Source organism: Theobroma cacao, chromosome 6 (genome assembly GCF_053813885.1).
Source record: "Theobroma cacao isolate CCN51 chromosome 6, ASM5381388v1, whole genome shotgun sequence".
In the NCBI taxonomy this organism is placed as follows: Eukaryota; Viridiplantae; Streptophyta; class Magnoliopsida; order Malvales; family Malvaceae; genus Theobroma; species Theobroma cacao.
The window spans coordinates 22,255,117-22,281,259 of NC_142644.1; the positions used below are offsets into that span (position 1 = coordinate 22,255,117).

General features: G+C 37.5%; 2 protein-coding genes and 2 non-coding genes across 4 annotated transcripts; 1 reads left to right on the forward strand and 3 right to left on the reverse strand.

Annotated features, from left to right (window-relative positions):
• Positions 1-15,482: 15,482 nt before the first annotated feature.
• On the reverse strand, positions 15,483-15,678 carry LOC148762173 (U2 spliceosomal RNA). The gene has a single exon (XR_016027311.1). It is a non-coding gene; the product is annotated as a U2 spliceosomal RNA (small nuclear RNA).
• Positions 15,679-16,305: 627 nt separating this feature from the next.
• On the reverse strand, positions 16,306-16,466 carry LOC148762174 (U1 spliceosomal RNA). Its single transcript, XR_016027289.1, has one exon. It is a non-coding gene; the product is annotated as a U1 spliceosomal RNA (small nuclear RNA).
• Positions 16,467-17,079: 613 nt separating this feature from the next.
• LOC18595909 (uncharacterized) lies at positions 17,080-20,656 on the forward strand. Its single transcript, XM_007024068.3, has 3 exons — positions 17,080-17,376; positions 17,950-18,144; positions 19,752-20,656. The coding sequence occupies exons 1-3, from the start codon at positions 17,205-17,207 to the stop codon at positions 20,414-20,416; spliced, it is 1,032 nt and encodes a 343-aa protein (XP_007024130.3). The 5' UTR covers positions 17,080-17,204; the 3' UTR covers positions 20,417-20,656.
• Positions 20,657-23,648: 2,992 nt separating this feature from the next.
• LOC18595910 (uncharacterized) lies at positions 23,649-24,065 on the reverse strand. The gene has a single exon (XM_018122813.2). The coding sequence runs from the start codon at positions 24,063-24,065 to the stop codon at positions 23,649-23,651; it is 417 nt and encodes a 138-aa protein (XP_017978302.2).
• Positions 24,066-26,143: the final 2,078 nt, after the last annotated feature.

Here is a 26,143-nt window from a genome sequence, read left to right on the forward strand (position 1 = left end):
AGCTAACTTAAAATTAAAGCCTAATAGGATAATCTAAGAATTGTACCGTTCATGGAACGGGCGTCCCGAGGATGCTAATCCTTCCTCAGGCGTAACTGTACTCCCGAGCCTAGATCTAGAAAATCGTAGACCAGTTTAAGGTTCTTTTCAGTGGGCTTAAAATTAATTTAAGTTTTCATCGATTAGAATCGAGTCAATAGATGGCCAATCGCACCTAGTAAAAAAGATTGGTGGCGACTCCTAGTTTAATTTTTAGTGAGTTTTCACATTCGCGTCTGGCGATCGGGTTCTTGGACCCGCACATTACGACAGCTGGCGACTCCACTGGGGACAAATTGAGAGTCGAACCATTAAATAATAATAGGTTATCCAAGGCTTTAAATAATTCAATATTTTCTTTGTGTTAATGATTTGTTCTGCATATTTTGTTTGGTGCATTAGTTTATTTCGCATTTATTACTTTATTGCTTTTAATAATTGTGGGGATTTAGGATAGAGAGATGTGAGATTGTTACTCCAAACTCGATGTTCTCCTTCACACACACAGCATATTTTGTATTCATGCATAAACCCTCCCCCCGGGTTATGTCCTTTTTAGGAGGGAGTTTAGTAGCTACGCTCTCGTGGGGTGATAACCTCCGCACGGGCTAGTGAAGACTCCCACTCAAATCGAACCTAGTCCGTTTGAAGCCTGTAATGGGTGAGGACCGGGGTGCCTTACTAGTCCGCGTGGATGACAGTGAGGAACGATTTGGGAACCTTAGCTTTGTCTACAATCCCAACCCAACATATAAAATGTCAAGAGTAGCTTAATCCTAGGTAGAGCCATACTCGTGAGAATATACCCTATAAATAGGTACACATGAAGGAATTTCTTCCACTCCCTTTATTTTAAATCATGCCACGAGATAATAAAGTATCGTGGAGTAGACAATAATACCCATGATATTGCTTATTATTCTTTTCAGCATTCCATTCTTTCTTTTTACCATACTAACTTAAGTTTATTTTGCTTGTCATGCACATGTTACATGTTCATTTGCATGCATCGTAATTGCATATAGGACAAATATTGGCCACACAACATTCAACCTAAGAGATCCCGGTTATATCCATGGCATCGTCATCGGCAGGTCCACTCAACATATACAGAAATGACTATGAGATAGAGTTACAGATGGGGCAGATCCAACAAGAAAAATGAGACTATTTGAACCAAGGACATGTCCCAACTTTACCCGAGAAAGTTCACTTGGACCTTTAGCAGAATGACTTCACAGAGATGGTAGGAATTTGGGGACAGTGGAGACGTGCTCACCGAGACAATTTTCAAAACAAGTATGGACACATTGCATGGCTCCTATATGTACCTATTGATGACCAGATGCTCCGAGCCATTGTCCAGTTTTGGGATCCCTCATACTGTTGCTTTATCTTTAACAAGGTGGACATGACCCCTACCATAGAAGAGTACTCCTCTCTGCTTCGAATAGATCACATGCAGCCTGATAAGATCTATTGGAGGGCTCAAAAGACGGGACATCGGCGAAAGTTGGCCAAGTTGTTAGGAATGACTACGGCAGAGATGGATCAACATTTGAAGAAAAAAGGAGACACAGAATGCCTTCCGTGGAGTTTCTTGAACGGATATATTAAAAAACACATGGAGGATGAACAAGGTCTCCTAGCTTTCACAATGGCGATCTATGGCTTAGTGGTCTTCCCGAAGGTTCTAGGTCATGTGGAGGTGTCAGTCATAGACTTCTTTGATCAGGTGACAAGGAGCATCAACCCGACCCCATCCATCTTAGCTGAAACCTTCAGATCCTTGAATTTTTATCGACGCAAAGGTGAGGGACGATTCATTGTATGTGCTCAACTCCTAACCATATGGATCAAAAGCCACTTCGAATGCAAAGAGAGCAAATTTTGAAAGCTTTATCTGTCTATGAGTTGTCCTATCCTTGAGTTCTGCGAAAGCGAATGGCCTAACTGCAAGAGAAAAGAAGAGTGGGTTGCAAGGCTCCAGAGGTTAATGAGCATTGAAGTGACTTAGAGAGCTCCATGGATGCCACGAATGCAAGTAATGTATAAATGTGGGGACAAGCCATGGGTACCACTGATGGGACCATGGGGAGCCATCAGCTATGCCCCGATAATGGTACGGAGACAGTTCAGATCTGAACAATTTGTGCCCATGACTCATCAGCTCGACCAGTTAGAGTTTACATACGGAGAGTCGAAAACGCTAAAAAGAATTGAGGAAATTGCACAAGACTGGAAAAAAACTTACTGAGTGGATTAGGGAAGGGTTACCGATGAAGTCACCACAGGATATCATACTTGGCACGACCAAATGGTGAAAAATGTGCCCCCCGAAAAATCCATCAAAACATCCCATAAACCCAAAACCTCAAGATGTCCTGCTGGAGAGTGAGTTGACAAGAAAGAGACTTGAAAAGGAGATGACGAATATGAAGTGGAGACATGAGAATGAGCTAGAAGAAGTGAAGAAAGAGACGGTAAGAAAGAATGCAAGAACTCCAAAGTGCCAACAATGCTTTGCAGCACGAGGTACGAAGACAAGAACAAACCATCCAAGAGTTGAAAAATGACTGAAACTTGTTGAAAACTGCCATAGAGGGCTACAAGGCACAGTACGAAGCAGTAAGGCAAGAATATTTCCAAATGAGGGAAAGAAATGATTCGTGCACACAAAGCCTTCAAAGGAAAGAAGCTAAGATACGATGGATACTGAGACAGATGAGAGAAGTGGCATTTAGAGCTCGAGTGATGGCAGACAAGACCGAAGAACTCAGGCGAGAGATTCTTCCCAAGGATGAATTGAGTGAGCAATTGATCGATCACCTTAGGATGGTTAGGGACCAATATGACAAAGTCGATTTTTCCTTTTGATAGTTATGTAATGGTTTTAGACAATGATGTAATCGAATATTTAAGTTTTATGGATGCAGATTTTCTTATGGTAAATGTTGGATGGCCAATATTTTTCCTATTTTTTCTTTTCAATACATTTCATTTGCATCATAATGCATGATTTAAATAAAAGTAATAAATAATAATGCACTCAACATAAATTTCTAACTTATTCTTTGAACTAATAGAACAAAATTCTAGAAAAACAAATTCTCCACAGATACAATACAAGAGCCCGCTCTAAGATCATGGGGGATGAGCATTCAGAGAGGATGGATAAGATTGAGAAGAAGCAAGAAGAAATCATGGGTCAGTTATCAAAAATTTTAGAGTTAATATCTACAGATAAAGGAAAGAGAGCGGTAAGGAGTTTTGGTACACCATAAGAGGTTCAACAGACAGAAACCAATACAGACCCTGTGTATCCACCAGGATTTACACCACCACCTGCAAGGAATGCGTCCATTCCCATGCCATCAATGGGTCAATATCCATTTTTTAGGATGCCAATAGGGCCACCACCGACTTATGCTCAACAAAGGCCAATTGAAGGGACAAGTCCTTCAGATCCCATCTCTGTACCTGATCTAGATGATCCAAAGGAACAAGAGAAGCTCAAATGTGGATCCGTTGAATCGAAGGATAATCCCGATACCCATCAGAAATTTGACCTTTTTGAAGAAAGATTGTGCATGATAGAAGGAATGGGAATGTATTGTTCTATGGATGCAATTGAGTTCTGTCTTGTTCCAGATGTGGTTATACCCGCAAAATTCAAAGTTTCAAACTTTGAGAAGTATGATGGAACTAAGTGCCCGGTCACACACATCACCATGTATTGTAGAAGGATGGCCGCATATGCTCATGATGACAAACTCTTGATACATTGCTTCCAAGATAGCCTTACTGGTGCTGCAGCAAAGTGGTACGTCCAACTAGACCGCAATCGAATCCACACATAGAAAGACCTTGCTCGGGCGTTTGTAGCTCAATATAAGCATGTTATAGATATGGCTCCTGATCGCCTTTCTTTACAAAACATGGAGAAGAAACCCACTAAAAGCTTCAAAGAATACGCTCAAAGATGGAGGAATGTGGCCTCTCAAGTTCAGCCACCATTGATCGAGAAAGAGACCACTGTAATGTTTGTTAACACCTTGCGAGCCCCTTACTATGAACGATTGGTTGGTAGTGCCACAAAGAACTTTACTGATATGGTGATTTCGGGAGAAATGATAGAAACTGCCATTAAACAAGGGAAGATAGAAGGAGGTGATACGACAAACACGAGGAAAAGGGGAACTTTCAAGAGGAAAGAGGGAGAAGCCCAAGCCATCACTTCAAGACAACACCAAGGAGGGATATACAACCCTTACCAGCCATACCCACCATACCCCTATTATCCAGCTATGAACAACACTTCACAAAGCCTATACCTATACCCACCCATGCCAAATGCCTTTCCTAACTTGTACCCATATACTCCTATCCAACGGACACCTTACCCCACAAATATTCACCCACCTACTTCCACACTTGTTACAGCTTCAACCACACAACAAATAACACCTTCAAACAACCATACTACCGATGAATCAAGAGGATGGCGGAACAAGCAAGAGAAAGTGCAGTTTGACCCAATTCCAATTACATATGCTGAACTCTTCACTCAGTTAGTTGCAAACCATCTGGTGGCACCTTTATACATAGAGCCATTAAAACCTCCATTCCCGAGATGGTATGATACTTCCACCCACTGTGATTATCATTATGGAATCGAAGGTCACTCGATCGAGAATTGCACGACATTCAAGTATAAGGTGCAAGGGTTGATCAAGGCAGGAATCCTTAACTTTGAAAAAAAGTCAGAACAGAATGTTAACAACAACCCACTACCAAATCATGCTGGGGCAAGGGTAAATGCAATAGAAATGAAGGTGTATATTAAAAGGAACATTCGGGAAGTGGAAACCCCCATGGAAAAAGTATTTAAAGCCTTGGTAAAAGCCAATATGCTCGAGGATTGGTCGCAATGTCCTAATGTGAATGACTTAGGAGATATCCAAAGACTATGCTGCTTGTATCACAAAGGATGTGTGGGGCATTTAATCCAGGATTGTAGTTTTTTCTGGAAGGAAGTGCAAAGAATGATGGACGAATTAAGGATCGAGTTTTATATGAAAGTTTCAGAGTCAGCAGTAAACATGATATCCAAGGAGTCCACTCACCCAATGAAGATAAAACCTTTAACCATTTTCTATGAACCAAGAAGAGAGTTTATGGAGGACAGAACCCATGCCAAGATGATCATCGAAGTCCCTAAATCTTTCCCCTACAAAGACGACAAAGCTGTCCCATGGAACTACAACTGTAGTGTAAAAATTTCAAAAGCAGAGAAATGGATAGCTGAATCTCAAGATGATGCTGTAAATATAACTGGTGTTGGAGGGATTACCCGCAGCGGACGTTGCTATTCACCGGAAGCATTGGAGAATCTCAAGAATGAGAAGGGAAAGGAAAAAGAGCAAAGTCTGAGAGAAGAAAATGTGCAACCTCCGAAATCGACAGATGACTCAAAAAGACCGGTGACAAAAAAAGAGGTTGTCGAGTTCTTCAAGTTCATCAAACATAGTGAGTACAATGTGGTCGAGCAATTGAACAGGTTGCCCGCTCGTATTTCACTACTATCTTTGCTCCTTAGCTCGGAACCACATAGGAACTCTTTGATGAGGATTCTGAACCAAGCATATGTGGATCACGATATCTCAGTTGAAAATTTAGACCACATCGTTGGGAACATTTCGGTGGGTAACATAATATCCTTTAGCGATGAAGAAATCCCCTCTGGAGGTAGAGAAAATTACAAAGCCTTGCATATCACTACCAAGTGTAAAGGCTGTACCATCGCAAAGGTACTGCTTGACAACGGATCGTCTTTAAATGTGATGCCCATGAGGACCTTGGCCCGTTTACCCATCAACATGTCCTACATGCGAAAAAGTCAGATGATCGTGAGAGCCTTAGACGGAACAAGGACAGAAGTAGTAGGGGATATTGAGATGCTGGTAAAAATTGGCCCGTGTACCTTTACCATTGAATTCCAAGTTATGGATATCGCTCCTTCATACAATTATTTGTTGGGAAGACCTTGGATCCATATGGCTAGAGCCATACCTTCATCTCTTCATCAGCAGGTCAAGTTCATCGTGGAAGGGAAGATTGTTTGTGTTAATGGGGAAGAAGACTTACTCATAAGCAAGCCAGCAGATACTCCTTACGTGGAAGTGACGAAAGAAGTACCTGAATGTTCCTTTTGATCCTTCGAGTTTGTTAACACCACATATGTTGGAGAAGGAACCACACCGCCTATTCCGAGGCTTTCCAAAACCACCAAGATGGCTGTCAGTCAGATAGTAGGGAAAGGATACCGAGCGAGGGCAAGACTGGGAAGAGAACTACAAGGCATTAGAAGGCCCATACGTGCTTCCAAAAATGAAGAAAGGTTTGGCCTGGGGTATAAACCAACTAAGAAGGAAAGAGAAGAAATGATAGCCGAAAGAAGAAATGAAAGGTTGGCTCATTTTAAGGGGCATGAATTGGAAATCCAAGGAATGACATATCCTCATCTCTACGAGACATTTCGATCTGGAGGTTGCATTTTACCTGAATCACTCACTGTTGGGAGCCGAGAATCAGTGTCAGCTTTAGGGGAAGCCTTTTCTGATTTATCAATATGTGCAACAGAGGAAGGTGAAGAACAGTCAGGAAATGTGGATGGGATTCCTACTACATACCTCGAGCCACCGAATCTAAAGTTGAGCAGCTGGACCACTATAAGTTTACCAGTCACTTGTGATTCAATTTCAAAGTAATGCAAACTAAACATTCGTGCTTATGCCCAAAAGCATTGGAATTTTATGTATCGGGCTTTTTATCATTTATCATTCTAATAAATTGACATACGTAGTGCATTTCTCATATCTCTTCTCATGATTAACGATTTCCATTCGTGTCATTTCATCCCTTTATTTTAACTGTTCATCTATACAATAGCTCTACATATTTCAATCCCCTTTACCTTCTAGGATTCCAAATAATGAATGCGAAGATGATAATGACAGTGGTTTAAAAGTTAATTTCAAAAACAGTACAAGTGTCAGTGAACTTGACGATACAGAAAACGTGGAGGATTATGATTTAACTCCGGACTTGTTAAGACTAGTAGAACAGGAGGGGAGACAAATTGTCCCACATCAAGAGATACTTGAAACGATAAATTTGAGAAATGAAGAAAATAAGAAAGAAGTTAGAATTGGCATGACGTTGGTGCCAATGGAAAAAGAAAAACTAATAAAGCTACTCCATGAATATGTAGATGTGTTTGCATGGTCCTATCAAGATATGCCAGGACTCAATACAGACATTGTAACCCATAAACTGCCTTTGAAACCTGAATGCAAACCAATTAAGCAAAAGTTGAGAATAATGAAACCTGAAATGCTGTTGAAAATTAAAGAAGAGGTGAAAAAGCAGTTCGATGCAAGATTCTTGAAAGTAGCTAAGTACCCTGAATGGGTTGCAAAGATTGTCCCAGTACCTAAGAAAGACGGGAAAGTGAGAATGTGTGTGGATTATCGAGACTTGAATAGAGCTAGCCCAAAAGATAATTTTTCTCTTCCCCACATTGACACCCTTGTTGATAATACTGCCCGTCATTCCATGTTTTCCTTTATGGATGGCTTTTCAAGGTATAACCAAATTAAGATGGCACTAGAGGATAGAGAGAAAACTACCTTCATAACTATGTGAGAGACCTTTGTTATAAGGTAATGCCATTTGGTTTGAATAATGCTAGGGCAACTTATCAGCGAGCTATGGTGACTCTCTTCCATGATATGATGCACAAAGAGGTTAAGGTGTATGTGGACGATATGATTGTAAAAGCTCGCAAAACAGAGGACCATGGGACCAATCTTGAAAGATATTTAAGAGGTTACGAAAATTTCAGCTCAAATTAAATCCGGCAAAGTGCACTTTTGGAGTCACTTCAGGAAAGCTACTGGGTTTCATCGTCAGTGAAAGAGAAATAAAAGTTGACCCGGATAAGGTTCAAGCAATCCGTAATTTGCCTCCTCCCAAAACGCAAAAAGAAGTTAGAGGATTTTTGGGAAGATTAAATTATATAGCCCGATTCATATCACAGCTCACACTCAAATGCGACCCGATCTTCAAACTCCTTCGCAAACATAATCCTGAGGCGTGGAATGAGGAGTGCCAAGTTACTTTTGACAAGGTTAAAGAATATCTGTTGAGTCCGCCAGTATTGGTACCACTTGTGGTCGGGAGACCCCTCCTCTTATACTTGACCGTAAATGAAGGATCCATGGGATGTGTGTTAGGACAACATGATAAAACTGGTAAGAAAGAAAGGGCAGTTTACTACTTGAGTAAAAAGTTCACTGAATACGAGTCCAAGTATTCCTCGTTGAAAAAGATGTGTTGTGCTTTAGCATGGACGGCGCATCGACTCAGGCAGTACATGCTATATCATACCACTTGGCTCATTACAAAGTTGGATCCTATTAAATACATCTTCGAGAAACCTTCCTTATCAAGTAGAGTGGCAAGATGGCAAGTGTTACTGTCTGAATATGATATTGTATATATGTCCCAAAAAGCTATCAAAGAAAGTGCAATCGCGAATTTTCTTGCAGAAAGGGTGGAAAAGGATTATGAACCAATGGAGTTTGAGTTTTCGGATGAGGACTTGATGTCAATATGCCAAACAAGTGGGGAGAAATCGGAGAAAGAGAATTGGAAGATGTTTTTCGACGGAGCTTCGAATGCCTTGGGGCATGACATAGGGGTCGTGTTAGTGTCACCAGAAAGAGATCATTATCCCATCATAGCTAAACTCAACTTCTATTGCACCAATAATGTGGCTCAATATGAAGCTTGTGTCATGGGTCTTCAGGCAGCAATCGAGAGGAAAATTCACATTTTGGAAGTGTATGGGGACTCTGCTTTGGTTATTTATCAGTTGCGAGGAGAATGGGAGACACGTGACTCGAAGTTAGTCCGATATCACAAGTATGTTTCAAAGCTAATTGAAAATTTTGATAAGATTTGCTTCACCCATTTGCCCCGAGAGGAGAACCAAATGGCCGATGCATTAGCCACGCTGGCGGCAATGTTCAAAGTTGGTACCAATGTCAAGATTCAACCCATCATGATTAATCTTCGAGAGTGCCCTACACACTGCTCCAGTGTAAAAGAAGAAATAGACGAGAAACCATGGTACCATGATATTGTGCATTATCTCAAGTTTCAGCAGTACCCGGATCAAAGCTCAGAAAATGATAAGAAAACCATTAGAAGGTTGGCAATGAATTTCTTCTTGGATAGGAACATCTTATACAAGAGAAGTAGGGATCAAACGCTTTTGAGATGCGTGGATTCAACCGAAGCTCGGAGAATAGTTGAGGAAGTTCACGAAAGAATTTGTGGAGCACATGCAAGTGGACATAAGTTGGCAAGATAGGCCATGAGAGCAGGGTATTACTGGCTCACGTTGGAAACAGATTGTATAGATTTTGCTCGAAAGTGTCACAAGTGTCAGGTATATGCGGACAGAATCCACACCCCTGCTAATTCACTGCATGTATTGACATCACCGTGGCCATTCTCAATGTGGGGCATGGATGTGATTGGGTTGATAACCCCGAAGGCATCAAATGGGCATCGGTTTATTCTGATGGCAATTGACTACTTCACTAAGTGGGTAGAAGCAGCATCTTATGCCAATGTGACCCAAAAAGTGGTATGTAAGTTCATCCAAAAAGAAATAATATGCCGCTATGGTCTCCCGAAAAGGATCATCACGGATAACTCTAGTAACCTCAATGGTTTGATGATGAAAAAGGTTTGTGCCAAGTTCAAGATCAAGCATCATAATTCAACGCCTTATCGCCCAAGGATAAATGGAGCGATGGAAGCAGCCAACAAGAACATCAAAAGGATAATTGAAAAGGTGACAGATGTATACAAAGATTGGCATGAGAAGTTACCTTTTGCTTTGCATGCTTATCGCACAACAGTCCGAACTTCCACGGGAGCTACACCGTTCTCTTTGGTGTATGGGATGGAAGCAGTTTTGCCAATTGAAGTAGAAATCCCTTCCCTTCGGGTCCTTAAAGAAGTACAGTTGGAAGAAGCCAAATGGGTTAATGCTCGTTATGAGCAATTGAATCTCATAGAAGAAAAAAGGTTGACGGCACTTTACCATGGGCAGTTATATCAAAAGAGAATGATGAGGGCATATGACAAGAAGGCACATCCTTGACAGTTCCAAGAAGGAGAATTAGTATTGAAAAGAATTCTCCCGAACCAGCATGATCCTCGCGAGAAATGGACACCAAATTGGGAAGGACCATTTGTGGTGAAGAAAGCTTTTTCATGAGGAGCACTAATTTTGGCGGAGATGGACGGAAGAGAGTTTTCCAACCCGGTGAATGTCGATGCAGTCAAGAAATATTTTGCATAAAAAAAAAAGAAAATTTTCAAGTTGAAAACCTGAAAAGGCGGCTTGAATCTGGGAGATGTGTTTAGGGCGAAAACCCGAAAAGCCAGTCTAGACACGAAGGAGGTCCAAATACTACAAAAGCTTAACACAGAAAGAGTGAAGATCATGATTCGAGATGTTCATGCAAAAGACAAGGGAGCTGACAAATGTGCCTGTTTCAGGATAAAATTTCGAGACTACTGTTAATATTTATCGAAACAGTCATTAAGAAAGAACTGTATCCCTTTTGTATTAATCAATTTTTCCCTGTTCCTTGTCATTATGCTTGATTGTAGAAACTTCCCTTTTTTCTAATTAAAAGTAGCCTTTCTGCTCCCAACAATGCCATCATTTCCATTTTGCCAAGAGAGGAGATATGAGTACATTGCATTGCATTTGTCATAAAATTAGAATGATACTTAATAAAGAGCATGATAAAGTAAGAAATGTTTGTAATATTTTGAAAAAGGATCGTAATTGATAGGAAATGAAATGGAGTCTGGTAATGTAAGAAAAGAAAAGAGAAAAGACTAAGAAAAGAAATAAAGAAATGGAATTAGCAATAGAATGGAGCACAGTAAAAATGTGAAGAATGATTGGACCATGCATATGATAGAGGAAGAAAACAGTTATGAGCAATGAATTGGGGAAGACGAGAGATCGGAAGCGTGATTGATTCATTTCCCATTGATCAAAGAGAAGGCTCTAAAACACCCAAAAAAAAGGAAACTGATGAAGATGAATTGTCATGTTCAAAATTTTAAAACAATTGAAAAGGAGGGAAATTCATCTTTAAAATCATAGAATTTCATATGAGGAATTGATTATTTTTCACCATCTCAAAAAAGAAAAAAAGGTTACGTTGCCTCAATTTTGAGGAACTCATTTTTAAAGGTACGTTGCCTCAGCTTTGAGGAGCTCATTTGTAAAAAAAATTCTCGTTGCCTCAGTTTTGAGGAGTTTATACTTAAAGTCTTGGTGCCTCAGGTTTGAGGAGTTCATTTTTAAAATCTCGTTGCCTCAATTTTGAGGAGTTCATTTTTAAAGTCTCGTTACCTCAGTTTTGAGGAGTTCGTTTTAAAGTCTCGGTGCCTTAGTTTTGAGGAGTTCATTTTTAAAGTCTTAGTGCCTCAGATTTGAGGAGTTCATTCTTAAAATCCCGTTGCCTCAGTTTTGAGGAGTTCATTTTCTAAAAAAAAAAAGTCTCATTGCCTCAGTTTTGAGGAATTCATTTTTAAAAGTCTCGTGGCCTCAATTTTGAGGAGTTCATTTTTAAAAGTCGCATTGCCTTAGTTTTGAGGAATTCATTTAAAAAAAAAAATTGGTAAAAGAATTAAAGAATTTAGTCAAATACAGTGTCTACGTCTTTGCACTATTTCGAATTTTCGAAATGCGCAAAAAGGGGCAGTTGTAGACACTAAAATCATAAACAAAAAAAATGATGAACTAAAAAATATATATAATAAAAATAATAAAAATTAAAAAAATAATAAAGAAGAAATGAAAAAAGATGGGAGAGAGGTACGACTGGCAGGGTGCGGACGCACCCTACCAAGCACCTCCCTCACCTTGCCAAACGCAAAAAATTCGCGTCTGGCAGGGTAGTGGAACGTGCCCCCTAGTGCCTAGTAACAAGGTAGTGGAGCATGCCCCCTCCAGAGCCCAGGAACCGAGTATAAAGGAGAGGGGGCACTGTAGCATTCGGGGGCATTCAAACCCGAGAAAAGAGGGAGAACCTGTAACAGAAAAAAATCCTAGCAACCAAGAAACCATAACAAAAAATTCCTAAGTTCTCTAGCAGCCCGAGGAATCCGCAAGAAAATAAAAAAAATCAAAAAATGTGTGTGCAGTGAGAGTTGGGGCTCTTGCCGCCGATTGGAAGAGAGGTTTTTGAGGTTTTTTTGGGTTTTCGTTTGGGAAAGAAAAGAAAGCCGATTTGGGGCTGCTGGTAAGAAGAGATCGATAGAGAGAGAGAAAGCCCGATTTGGGCAAAGGAGGAGTAAATCCAGGCATCCGGTAGAGGGAGGTTCGACGTGGGCTAGTGGCCGGCCAAAGAGAGAGCAGATCTAGGCGCCGGCAAAGGGAGGACTGGCGTGGGCTAGGTGGTCAGCGGTAGGAAGGGAGAGGAAGAATCCGATTTGTTTAGAGAGAAGGGAGAGAGTTAGGCGGCTAGAGAGAGAAACAAAAAAGGAAAATGGGGATAGAGGAAAGAAAATGAGGTTTTTATAGCTAAGGCTCGGAGGGCTTAAACGACGTCGTCTTGTAACTCACCCAAAGTCCAATTTATTCTCTCCAAACGACGTCGTTTTGGGCGCACCAAGGGCTGTTGGACAAGACACCGAAACGATGCATTTTGGGAGAGGTCTGAGGGCCTTGGGAAGCAGACCAGTTGGAGTGATCCGATTATCTTGGGCCACTTTAGCCCATAAAAGGTAAATTTTTTCTGATTTGGTCTTTGTGGTTATGTTTGGCCCAATATTTGATAGAAGGGTAAATTAGTTTTAGTATGTTATTAGGTAAAATAAAAAGATAAAATACTTTTAAAATGATTAGATGTTAAGAGAAAATAGAAATAATAATAAAAAACAGAGAAGGAAAATATAAAAATCAAGGAGGATAAAAATAGAATGTTTAATGATATATAAAAAAATGATGATAAAAAATGAGAGTAGGTAAAAAATATACATATATATTTGCTTATCTAATAGATAATAATAAATCAAGTGAAATAGCTATTTAACTATAAAAAAAAACAGACCTAAGCATAATATATATATAAAGAAATAAATAAACATTTAATTATTAAAAGATTAATGAATTTATTTAAGTAGTAAATATGGGGAAAAGTAAACATTTAATGATAAAAATAGATTTATTTAGATTGATAATATATGCACATATTTGGATTTAGAATGTTTGTTTAAAAAATATATAAACGTGGGAAAATATGAAATGTGGGATATATTTACGAGATACATAGTCATGAAAATTTATGTAGAGATAATAAGAGTGAAAATAAATTAGGAAGAACTAGAATTAAAATATGATGAAACAAAATATGAAAAAAATCAAATTAGGTGAAAAAGATAGTTCTATACAAATGGAGAGAGAATGAAAATAGGATAAGATAAAGAACTATTTAATATAAATAAGATAATTGCTTAATTTGATATCGATAATGGGATGATCGATCGGGACACGAGAAGTCGCAATCCCGGGCTCATGTTCCCTAGGTTCGGAATCCAAATCAAAGCTCCACCAATACGATGGGAGAGCCTCGATTTCAAGATCCTGAAATTTTTAATAAATAAAGAATTTGACTATACAAAGTTTACTCAATAAAAATGATAAATAAATAACAATAGATAAAAAAAATGATGATAAAAATAATAATAATAATTCAAATATATATAGTAAATAATAAATTTGTGAAAATGCAATACACACGACAAAAATAAAAAATAAATAAATGATAAAAAAAATCTAAGATAACAACTAATTTAAAATTAAGCATTAAATGGAATCATAACAATTTATCTCATTATAAAAGGAAAATATAAGGGTAACTTAGAATAAAAAATGTAAGGTGTAAAAAATAGTAATTAGAAATAAAATAGAAAATAAAAAGATATAATAAAATAAAAATAATAATTAATTAATAATAACTAAAAAAATATAGATAATTGTATATATATATTGCATCATACATATCATTGCATATAAATATTTCTATTTTCGAGTTTAAGCCTCGATGATGGGATCTTCCAAGCATCTTGCGAAGGCAAGTATTCCTCGAAAAGTTTCTTAAGTGAAAAAGTATCCCCGGGTCCCACCAATATGATGGGAGGGCTCGAGAGACATCTTTAATAAAAAGTTTTTGCCCGAATTAGGTTTATTATGCACGAAAACATTATTTTTAAAGAAAAACGTACGATAACTCCGATGATAGGAATTATTCGTTAAATTTGCGAAGGCGAATTTCTCGGATAGTTCCCTAGGTGAGAGAATACCCCGAGTCCCACCAGTATAATGGGCGGATTCGAGACAATATCCTCGATAAAAAGTTATTCGTCTGGCATTTTTTTCACGCCATGCATCTTGCCTCGTATTTGCATTCCATTTTAGGTCAAATAGGAGATTAAAATAAGTGAACAATAACTAAGGAAATATAGCTAACTTAAAAATTAAAGCCTAATAGGATAATCTAAGAATGGTACCGTTCATGGAACGGGCATCCCGGGGGTGCTAATCCTTCCCCGAGCGTAATCGTACTCCCGAGCCTAGATCTAGAAAATCGTAGACCAATTTAAGATTCTTTTCGGTGGGCTTAAAATTAATTTAAGTTTTCATCGATTAGAATCGAGTCAATAGGTGACCAATCGTACCTAGTAAAAAAGATTGGTGACAACTCCTAGTTTAATTTTTTAGTGAGTTTTCACATTCGCGTCTGGCGGTCGGATTCTCGGACCCGCACGTTACGACAGGCAGGTAAAGACTATGCAGGCGATTTCACTAGCAAAGTCGATGTGTGATAAAGGGAAGTGATTATAATATGGATGGTGATGAAGGTGATGAAAATGATGATGATGATGACATTGCAAAAGAGAAAGGGAATTTTATTGTTTAAGGGTACAAAAACGAGAATTCAGATGAGGAGGAAATCAGGGATATAGATGATATGGAGGACTTAAACCCATATGTAAGCCATACGGGTATTCAACAGACGCATCTTTAGATTTCAGTGCATGAAGACTTGCTGCAAATGCTGAGAGAACTTGTTTAAGCTTTTATAAGTATATTATCAAGAATCATTGCGTTGTTTGAAATGGGGGGAAAGTTACATTGTTTGAAATGCAGACACTCCCCCTCTCCCCCCCCACCCAAAGCATAAGATGACTTATTCTACTAGGCAACCGTACTTCGTTATTGCCCTATACAAAGATTAGCTCATAACATCTTGTCTCAAATCATTGAACTAATATTAGTGGGTTGCGCCAAGCCCATGCTGTAGTGCAACGCATGAGCAACGCCCAGGAACTCTAATAGCAAGCTATTATGATGAGCTCTCCCCTAAAAAGATTTAATTTAATATCATGTGGATTAATAACCCACGTATCAGATATTAAACTGATAAGAACAGATACTACACTTGATCTTAGCCAAAAGGCCGAGAAAGGTATGAGTTGTAATGGGGCTCTATTTCTCTTTTATAAAGCACTTTCACATCTCGCTTGTGTGTGCTCTTGATATGGGATATGAACCTAGTCGAAGGACTAAATTTTAATACAGTATCCTTATGATAGAAACAAAAATCAGTTCTTCCAAATGCTTCTGCATAAAGCACTAACACGCAACTTCTTTGAACTATTCTAAGCAATAAAATTTTCACAATAAATTATTACCACATGAAAATCTATCCAGTCAGTTATATACATAACTAGCTATGTGCTACATGGATCCATTAAAGTTATCAAATTATATCCCAAAAGAATCTAATAAAATTCATTAAAATGATTAGTACAAGCACTTTATTCTCAAAATATTAAATATATACTTTTAATCTTTTAGAGAGGATTTAAATCCATTTCAAGGTAAACATTAAATTTGGATATTAGCTATCTGTCCAGCCTATTCTCCGTGATTTGTTTTCGAGTTCAGTTGCAAAATTTGGAACTCAAACAAGAGTGAGATTTTAAGGTAAGCACCTGAGGACAAGCTGTATATGTTAGATTCATCATCGACCACCAAAGAAACACAGATCGCTTCTGCATAAACACCAACACTCAACTTCTTTGAACTATGTTTGGATAGGGGCCGCGCGAACGCAGGCCCCCACTGCCACAAATTATGACGTAGGCTCTCCCACTTGGGGAGACCTTAGAGCAGCACCCCTCCCACGTGCTATGGAGGTCACTACCCTAGGCCATGGGTCTTTCTGATCGCCCATCGACCCCGTCCAGGTAAGTATGTTTGAATGCTGGAGCTTGCCTCCTATTTATAGCTCCATCGCTTTGCTATTATCATCGTAGAGCCATGTGGGACTTTGCCAATTGAAAGTGAGATTATAGATTGGAGGGGTGCTGATCCGTCTTGTGCAAATCACTTGGCGGGCTGCAGTGTGCAGATACAGTGATATAGTACAGCCCCTTCTCCTTCATCAGAAAACGGATGCAGATAAAATCTCAAGCAAAAGATGGAACTAACAAACAAAGCAGGGCGAGGAAAAGAAAGCAAAGGCAAAGGCAAAGGCAAATGCAAATGGAATCAGCAGCAAAATCACTAAACCTGTATCTCTTACGTTGGTTCTACTCGACTCGATTGTTTGCTAAGGAACTTGAAGTTTCTCAATTTCAAGGGATTATAAAATCAACCTCATTATTCAAGTCCATTACTTTGTTCAATTTTTGCCACCAAAAGGATATTGAATTTGCCTACGAGAAAGTTTTCTAACTCCTAATCGTAAAACTTTTACTTGTAATAATAGCATTTCTTGACTATTTAATTTATTTTTCTTTATTTGTATTTCGTTATCGAATCATTTACAAATTAGAATCGCTAATTGAGCACTCCTGTCCTCTTGCTTCTCTTCTCTTCTTAATCTCAACGACACCGTTTGCGAGCATTGTTAACAGAATAACTGTCTGACATATTTGAAAGGCGCAAAGAGAGTTAGATCAAAAACAGATAGAGAGAGACAGAGAGAAAGATGGCGACGAGCAACGAGAGGGATGAAAGGAGAGCGAGATTCTCAGCGAAAGGGTTGATTCGCATGTCTCACATCACCTCAGGACGGACCCAAAGCATCTCCTCATCTTCTTTACCACCTCTTGATCATGATCATCGGCCTCCAACATCACATCTCTTTGATCAAACCAATGGTAATCTCTTAGTTTTTCTTCCTTTTATGCCTTCATAAACATCTTCGTATGATGGTTTTCGTTGTATATATATCAATATTTTATGTATCTGTGAAAGTTTGGAGAATGGGTTTCTTATGCTTTGTTTTAAATTGGCAAGAAGTAGAGGGAAAAAAAATTGGCTGATAGGTTCGCATTATAGGTTCGTAAGCTGAAATCTGTTAGACAATGCTGAATGAGAAACACGTCAAGGAATATAGGAGCCTTTGTATCCATTAAAAAGATGTGTCTTTTTTTGGGGGGGCATGGTCCGTTTCATGTGAAATCTTCTATTTTTCACTGTTCAATGCTAGCTGACAGACTGAAGGCTTTCAAAGTTGTAAGAGTGCTTCATTTTCAGCAACCTTAGTGACTGAATCTTCAAGATGATGAAATGAAAATAATAAGGAATCCAGCTTATAGGTTTAATGATGTTTCAATTTGAGCAGCTTTTTGAAGAAAATTAAAAAAGTAAATGACTTAACTGTGAGAGATCAGAATAACCCTGTTTGTAACGCGTAATGATTTTGCCAATATTAATGACTTTTCTGACAGATGCAAAGAAACAAAGCTCTGATGCACAGGGAGAGGGAGCCAGGGATGAACGAAGGAAAATTGCAGAAGAACGGCTGAATCTCACGTCTCACATGAGAGGCCAAAGCCAAAGCAATCCTCAAACTCTTGATCATAGTGCATTGTTCTCCAACTATCATCAGGCACCACAAATATATTTATCTGATCAAATTAGTGGTAAGAAATTTAGTTGTCTCTTATTCATCTCCATTGAATAATGCAAAAGATGTTCAACTGTTTCCATATAACTGTTTAAACCCTAAAGTATGCAATATATATTTCTTCATGAAATTTGTACCTTCTGTTTTCTCTTGGATGTCCTTCAATATTGCAACATTAATGTTTAATAAAAAGATCACCTATAATGATGCGTATGGTTGAATGCATTCCCAGTTTTGTATTATGATGCTTCGATATTGACTAGAAAAATGTGTTAGCTGATGGCTTGTTTAATGAGCAGAGAGGTACCTTAACAGCAGTTTAATTCAGCAATTATCAGAATTACTGTTAAAATGCATTACTGATAGATTTTGCCCAATTTTGGTTTGTGATTTTTTATTTTTAAAGTGCATAACTAATTTTGGTTTGTGACTGATGTATATTTATTCTCCTTTTTGATAGTTTATTGTTGTTTGGGGCTGGAAGGAGAGCCTAGTCCTTCTCTTTAGAGAAGCATCCTCAAGAAATCAAGTTGATTAGTCTGCAAGGAACTTGATAGGGTCATACACCATAAATTGATCTACTTTTTTTTTTCAATAGAATATTTGCTTCTTGATTGACAGCACATTAAAAAAGACAACTTTAAATCTGGACATTACCTGGTTCCAAAGATATGTGGAATTCTATCCTCCATTCCTTCTAGTTCACTAAAACTTTTCAGCATGTAACAAAGTACCAAATGTACTCAGTCCTGAAAGAGAAATTGTGAATTTTAAAGAACTGCTCTCTTCCTGTGATCAATTATAAACCTCCATAAGTAGGAAATGTTCACCACAATATGATAACCTTCTTTCAGTTCTACCTCTTTTACCAGCCCTTAGGTAATGATAAATAACCATTTTTTATGTAAAAGTTGATTTTATTAGTGGTCATTGGATCATATAATTTTATGATTTTATACCAATACTATCTTTCCCTCCAATTCATAATCAAGACTTTCAAGTTTAATCCTGGAAACCTACTTTTGATGTCTCTGTGAATCAGTTCACAAACCTGGGAGCGCAACACTCTAAAAGAGCATTAAAGATCAGATTCAGATCATTTCTTGAAAATTGCTTTTAGAATGGTATGAGGGCTGTGCCTGTAATCAAAAGAGTGTTGCTGAACCAGGATTTATTTTGTATTAATGCTTTTTGTCGCCATTGTCAACTATATGTTGAAAAACTGTTTGAAATTAAATAATTGGAATGCTTTGGCAGAGTTTAGATAAATGCCGATCTAGTATCTCTAAGGTTATTGCTCTCAAGAAAAAGAAAAACGCCTACATACAACTTAATTTAAATGAACTCAGATTCATCAGCCATATATTAGTCTGTGCTTCTGTTTTGGCTAGTTCATGGCACAACATTGCTAGCAACCTTTCCAGAACGAATCTCCTAGACTATGGAATGACGACAAAGAAAGTCTTACTTATAACTTTGGAAATATCTTCCCATGCCATGGGTGCACAAGAAAGTGACAATTTCAGATATTAATTATCAATGGCAGAATAGTAAACTGCCATTATTTATGTTACATGGAAGATACATAACATCAAACCTTCATTATTTTATTTGGTTTTGTAGCTGGACCTGTGGTTGCGGGGGACGCCTCTAGTTCTAGTTATCTTAATCATAGAGGTAGCTATGAAATTTCAGGGGCAAACTCTCTTGATGTTGGAGGCCAAGCTGAACTAAAATTTCAGAAACAGGGAACTGATAAAGATGCAATTTCTGCTCTTGTTGTGGGAGAAAGGGGTGAATTACAGCCATTGCAAGAGACATCATCACTCCAAAGGGCATCAAGCAATCTGGAGCCACTCCAAAAACCTTGCAGGAACCAACCTAACTTTTTCTCTTCCAACCGACTTAATTCCTGCATTATAGCTTCTGAAAGAACACGCAGTTTTTGTGCACTGCTCATAGCACTTTTTGTACTTCTGTCTTATATTGATTATCCCCTGCTTGGAATGAATATAGTCAGGTCGGAGAGCATTGTAGCCTCAAGGCCTCTTTACATAATCCTACTGACTGATTTGACAGTTGTGCTTGGACAAATGTTTCTTGACAAGAAAGGAGACTCTGAGGAGGCTGAAAATAAAAAAGCAGGATCTCAAAATAATAGACAGAGCTGGGCGGGTGCTGTTAAGCTTTTGGAGAGGGGTTTAGTGGCCTATCAGACAATCCGAGCACTTTTCATAGACTGCAGCATTTATGCAGTGGTGGTCATTTGTGGCCTTTCTTTGATGTAGTTTTTCTTCTAGATGATACCATTGGTTCTACTCCAATCTCAGCGAATTTTGCCAAGAAACAATTTCTTTTTGTCAATTCAATGTTTATTAACTTTTACCGCATTCACTGAAGGTCATTTATATTCTTTGGCTGCTATCATCTTCTGTTTGTAATCCCAGTATGATTTAGCATAGAATCAAAAGGTTACTTTTCCAAATCATAAATAGTAATTTTTGGTTAAGCTGACCCTTTCAGCTTAAGTTTTTTATCTTTTGTCTAATTGTTTAGATACATTAATTATATTTTGAATGCTACTATTGATTTTGAATCAGTTATTTAGTATCCTTGTGTTGTGAGTGACAAGTTGTAATCAAGCATATTTGTCATCTAGCTTACATGGTAAAATTGATTTTTGTTTTTCCTTTTAATGATGCGTTGGGATTGTAGGTTCCAAGTGTTTCAGAGAGAAATGCTTCTGTGGTTTAGTGCCTAAATGCATATGATATCCTCTTTCTACTACATTCAGCTTTTCCCTAACATCACAATTTACATTACAGAGTGCTTGGAAATGTGTGCCACTATTATATGCACATGCCTTTTGTTGAAAATATGCCCTTGTGTCCAGAATGTCCATGTGGGAAGGGCCTTTCGAAGCATAAGATTCATTAACTGTTGCAGGTGGAATTGGTGAATGACTTATCTAGGTAGGTTACAAGCTTTCAATCTTGAGGCTACTCCAGCTTGTAATTAAGGATCAAGCCATTGCTCTGGTACTTGACATTTTCATTAAATGAAAAGGGGGACCAAGGCAGCGATATTTTCTGGACCACTTATATGTATCAGCAATGAGGCATGATGGCCAAAAAAATAATGGACAGTTCATTTAGTCTTTTACATAACAACCATATGCACAGTGCTAAAAGTAATTAAGGAAGGGATCTGTTTTCAAGGCTTTGCAATCAAACCGTAGTAGTTCTTCCCCTTGATATCAAGTTGGTTTTGTTGGTAAACTTCTATACTCTGTCATTTTGAAGGCCATGGTCTTAATGCAACCAATGTGCAAGATCTCTATGAAGCTACATCCTTTAGGCTGCAGCCAACACTTCGTTTTGAATTAAACTATAGAAAGACTAACTACATATAGTACGCAACCTAATTCTCATTCCGAAGAAAGCTCAAATATTCTGGATATTTTGTGTGAATTTTGTAGAACTTTCTCTCGAGGACCATGGAGATACAACTAAAGATGTAGTTGAGGGTGTCGGCCCTTGAGGCTTTCAAGACATTTTATTTTTTCCCTTTTGGTCAAGAGGCTGTCATGATTCATGATTTCAGCCTCAGCACAATTATACAACTTGAAAAGACAGCTCACATATTGTGGTTGATGATTTCAGTACCTAGAATCACATATTCCCTCTGCGGATGTTTAGGTTCCACCAAGAAGTCTGTCACAAAAGTTCTAGGGGAGATGAGCAGGCAACTTGTTTTTGCATCAGTTAACATTTAGCCCTCCCTGTTAGTACCTACGTTTCACATGGCTTGGAAAAATACAAAATCTCTGGTAAGCACCATAATAGCAACGGAGAATATCTGCTCTGAACTCTAAACTTTAACCCGTACTGGGGCTTTTGCAGTGGCGAGAAAAATTGTATTGTGGTAAAAAGAAGAATCCAGGCCAAAGGATATAATACTTGTTAACAAAATTGGAATTGTAAAAGAGGCATATTGTCATTTCACTTGTTTTTGAAGTTATCCTTTTTCATTTTCCTCCGACCTTATGCTTAATGTTAGTTGAATGGACCTAAACTCTTGCGGATAATAAATAGTACCAAACAACCATAAAGAAGATTCGATCTTATTAGTTGGTTTTGTGTATTGGTAAACTCTTTACAATCAATTTATGCAGATACCTTTTCATTGTTTATCTACTTCACTGGTGTCTTTACAAACAATTGAGGAAATCAACAGAAAGAAGGGGCCTCAGCTTTTTGACAGAAGAATGGGGAGCCAACCCATGCACCAAAATGACACTCAGATTCTCCCTGGGCCTTATTTCTGCATTTCTAACACTTTAAGATGTGACCTAAACCATTGCACAGGACATTCTGGTGAGACAGCTGGGTCCTTATATAAGAAGATATAGTTGCACCATGATTTGTTATATAGTATTAACCATACATACCAGAAGAATCCCAAAAAGATAAGGTGTTTTTTTTTTTTGAAAAAAAAAGAAAATATGAAAAATATTTTAGCTGTATGAAAAGTACTTGCTATTAGATAATTTTTTCACTGTGAGAATTTAAATTTTAGGTAAGACTTGAAACCAGGATGAAAACTACTTTTGCCAAAAATCATTTTCGAAATCATTAATGTGTTAACTAGAGGCACACAGGAAGAGAGAAGGAAAGATGCCTCTGCAACTAACCCTAAAAGGGAATTCCATCATTTCATATATACAAACAGGTTTGGAGTTGCACTAGTGGTATAATTAATCCTGTATAGCAGGCATACGACTATGAGTTCATTCCACCAATAATTAAATCAGCTTATCATGTCACTCTGGCTGAATCCCAAGTTCTGCGCCACTAATCAACATGATTAAAATGGTTTGCTTAGTAGCATATATAAGCACAGCAGAAAGCTAGCAGTGTTCATTATTTAAAGGTTAAAATCAAGGGCTAACAATTAATATAATGCATTGTGATCAATTAATTCGCCTGCTCTATTCCCCAGAAAAAATAATATTTCTATTTGATAATGTGCTTCTTCTTAGAAAGATGAGAAGAAAGCTTGTTAGTTGATTAACAGTCTTCAGTTTCAACTACCTTAACCTATTTATTTTGTTTTCTAAAGCATTCCTGCAAACTAGAGAGAAATAGTAAGATAATCCCCAGTTGAAGATTAAAAATCATTTTCATCATCACTCAGCGTTCTTTACAATTTCGCCAGTCTCACTTAAATCTAAAGACAAAAAGAAGGTGCTCTAGGATCCCCTTTTGCTAGAATGGGTTGCTTCAACTTGTACTATACTAAAAGGTTCAGATAAGAAAGGTGCCACTTCTAAAGCATCTTCAGTTTCTTATGAAGTAATGATCAAGGACAGAAGTGAAGGAAAGAAGAATAAATGCCATCAGTACAAGAAGAGAATGAGATGTTTCCATTAACTAACATGACCAAATATTAAAGCTTGGCGAATCTAAAGTTAATTGATTCAGCCTATCAAAGTCAAGATCAGACACACCATTGTTTTTCTTATCTTAACTTGCATCCACTCTTCTCAAAAACCCTTGAGGGAACAGCAAACCGAGCTGAGAAAGACCTGGAGAGGTCATCAGGATCAGCTGACATCAAGCCCTGATCAAAATTCTGCGCATATGTGTAAGGATCATAAGAAACATGCACCCGCGTACTCGATGAACAATCAAAGATCTTCTTCTTTTCCCTCATCAGCCTTCTCCATAGCATTCTCCACCTTGGCAGCTTTGATCTGGTCACCAACACATTGATTGAATGCATCCGGTCGTACTGGCTTTTTGCATACCCTTGGCTCCATCTCAAATCCTGGGTGCCTGAACTGCACCACTTGCTGAGTTCCATAGTGAAAGAAAATCTATAGAACAGGTGGTTGTAGATCTTGTTCTGACCGGAGTGTAAAGCCTCTGGGTCCATGTACTAGGATACTTATACAGAATAACCATTTTCAAAGTCAAATCGTATGATGCCCCTAGTAATGGATTGATTTTTCAAAATAAACCAAATTTCAATGTTAATTTAACTTCCATATGTGATTTTTTTTATGGGGGTATTTCAATAAGTTGATCCTAAAATTAAGCTAAATGCGATGGTAAGTTTTTTAAATGTTCCTTTGGGTCTACTATTATAATTTATTACACAGCTAGCTACATATGTGGTTGATGCATTGACCTGCAAAGGTGACAATTGGATTAGTTTTGTTGATTTGAACTGTCAAGATTAATTAGAATTGAATTTTAATGCTTTTGCTTCTCTTCAAATCATTATTCAAACTTATTACTATCTTAAAAAAGAAATAATTAATTATGGGTGCATGGGCTTCAAACTGCTGCAGCTTTTCGGTTTGGGATTCAAGGCCCAAACAGGTGGCCTTGTTGTTCCTTCCTTTATTTTACGTGGTACAACCTTTGAATTTATTGGTTTTGTCTTATTCCACCTATTCTATTTATTGGATAGTGGCCTTATTTGATCCAAATTTGACATGATCTGAGCTGAATAATTCCAATAATTAATTCAGAACGATCGACATTTGAATAGTTCATTTAAATTTAATTCGATTAATTTTACCTTGAATCTAAGATAACTTAAATCTCAATGACTAATCCCTAATAATCTAAGCCTGCATGATATAAATTTTAATAATTTAAAAGTCAAACTCAAATTAGTCGAATTTAAAATAACCAAAATTCAAATTTGATTATTATTTTTAAGTCTTTGTCACCTCATGAAAAAAGTTAGATTTCTAAAAAAGTGTTTTATGAAAGATGCTTCGTAATGTGTATGAAAAAATTACTTTGTAATTGAGAAAGTTTCTTTAACCAAGTCTCTCAAAGGTTACCTTAATAATTGACTCTCAACTCTCAATTTCTTAAATTTTAGATGAGCATCTAATTTAAAATAAAATGATAATAAATAGAAAGGCCCTTGTTATATTTATTAGAGAAAGGCTTGCACAATGCTGCAGGCCCGACCAGCTTAAAATGAAAGAAAGCCCAAAGATGCAAAAACAATCCAAGAACAGTGAAGGCTCAAGTCTCAATAAACATAAATCCGAAAAGTCCAAAATTAGCTTGAAACTCCCCACCAATATGAATTTAACTCAAATCAAGCTATCATGTGTTCAACAATTAGACTGTATAGCTGTCAACCAGTTAATCTATTTATGGATAACTTTTAATGTATGTAGATTTAAAATATAATCAACTTAAAAGATGTGAGACTATCACCACTTTAATATTTTCCCTCCGTTCACTTGTAGGTAGTACGAATCTATCACAAGCATGAGACAAACAGAATGGAGACTAATGGAGGGGTCTAGACCTGACAATTCTTGTTTTCGTGTCTTAAACGTGTCAGATACGATTAGACACGAAACACGTTAAGGCTAAACACAAACACGACATGTTTAATATTCGTGTCTTAAATTTAAAACACGTACACGTACACGTTTAATACACGTGTAACATGACACGACACGATTAACACGTTTTATACGTTTATTAAACGTGTCAATATACGACACGACACAATTAATAACACGTTTAACATGATTAACACGTTTAACACGATTAAATAAAAATATTTATAATTAAATATAATTTTATTATTTAAATTTAAAATCTATAATTATAAAAATAATTATAACAAAATAATAATAATAATAACATCAAATATAATTAAATTTAATATAAATAACATACATAAAATTCATTATCATACATAAGGTTAAAATACACATTAAATAATTATTAAAAATTATTTATATAAGGTTAAAATAGTTTTGAACTATTAATGTTTAATAGGTTAATAAACGTGTCATGTATATACGTTTAAACACAATGACACGATTAAGTAAACGTGTTTGTCGTGTCTAACACATTAAGAACAAACCCAAAACCTGTTTAACCCGTGTCTTCTCGTATCGTGTTAACGTATTGTGTCTAAAATTATCAAGTCTAGAAGGGCCAATAACAAACAGCGCAATGCCTTTTCTA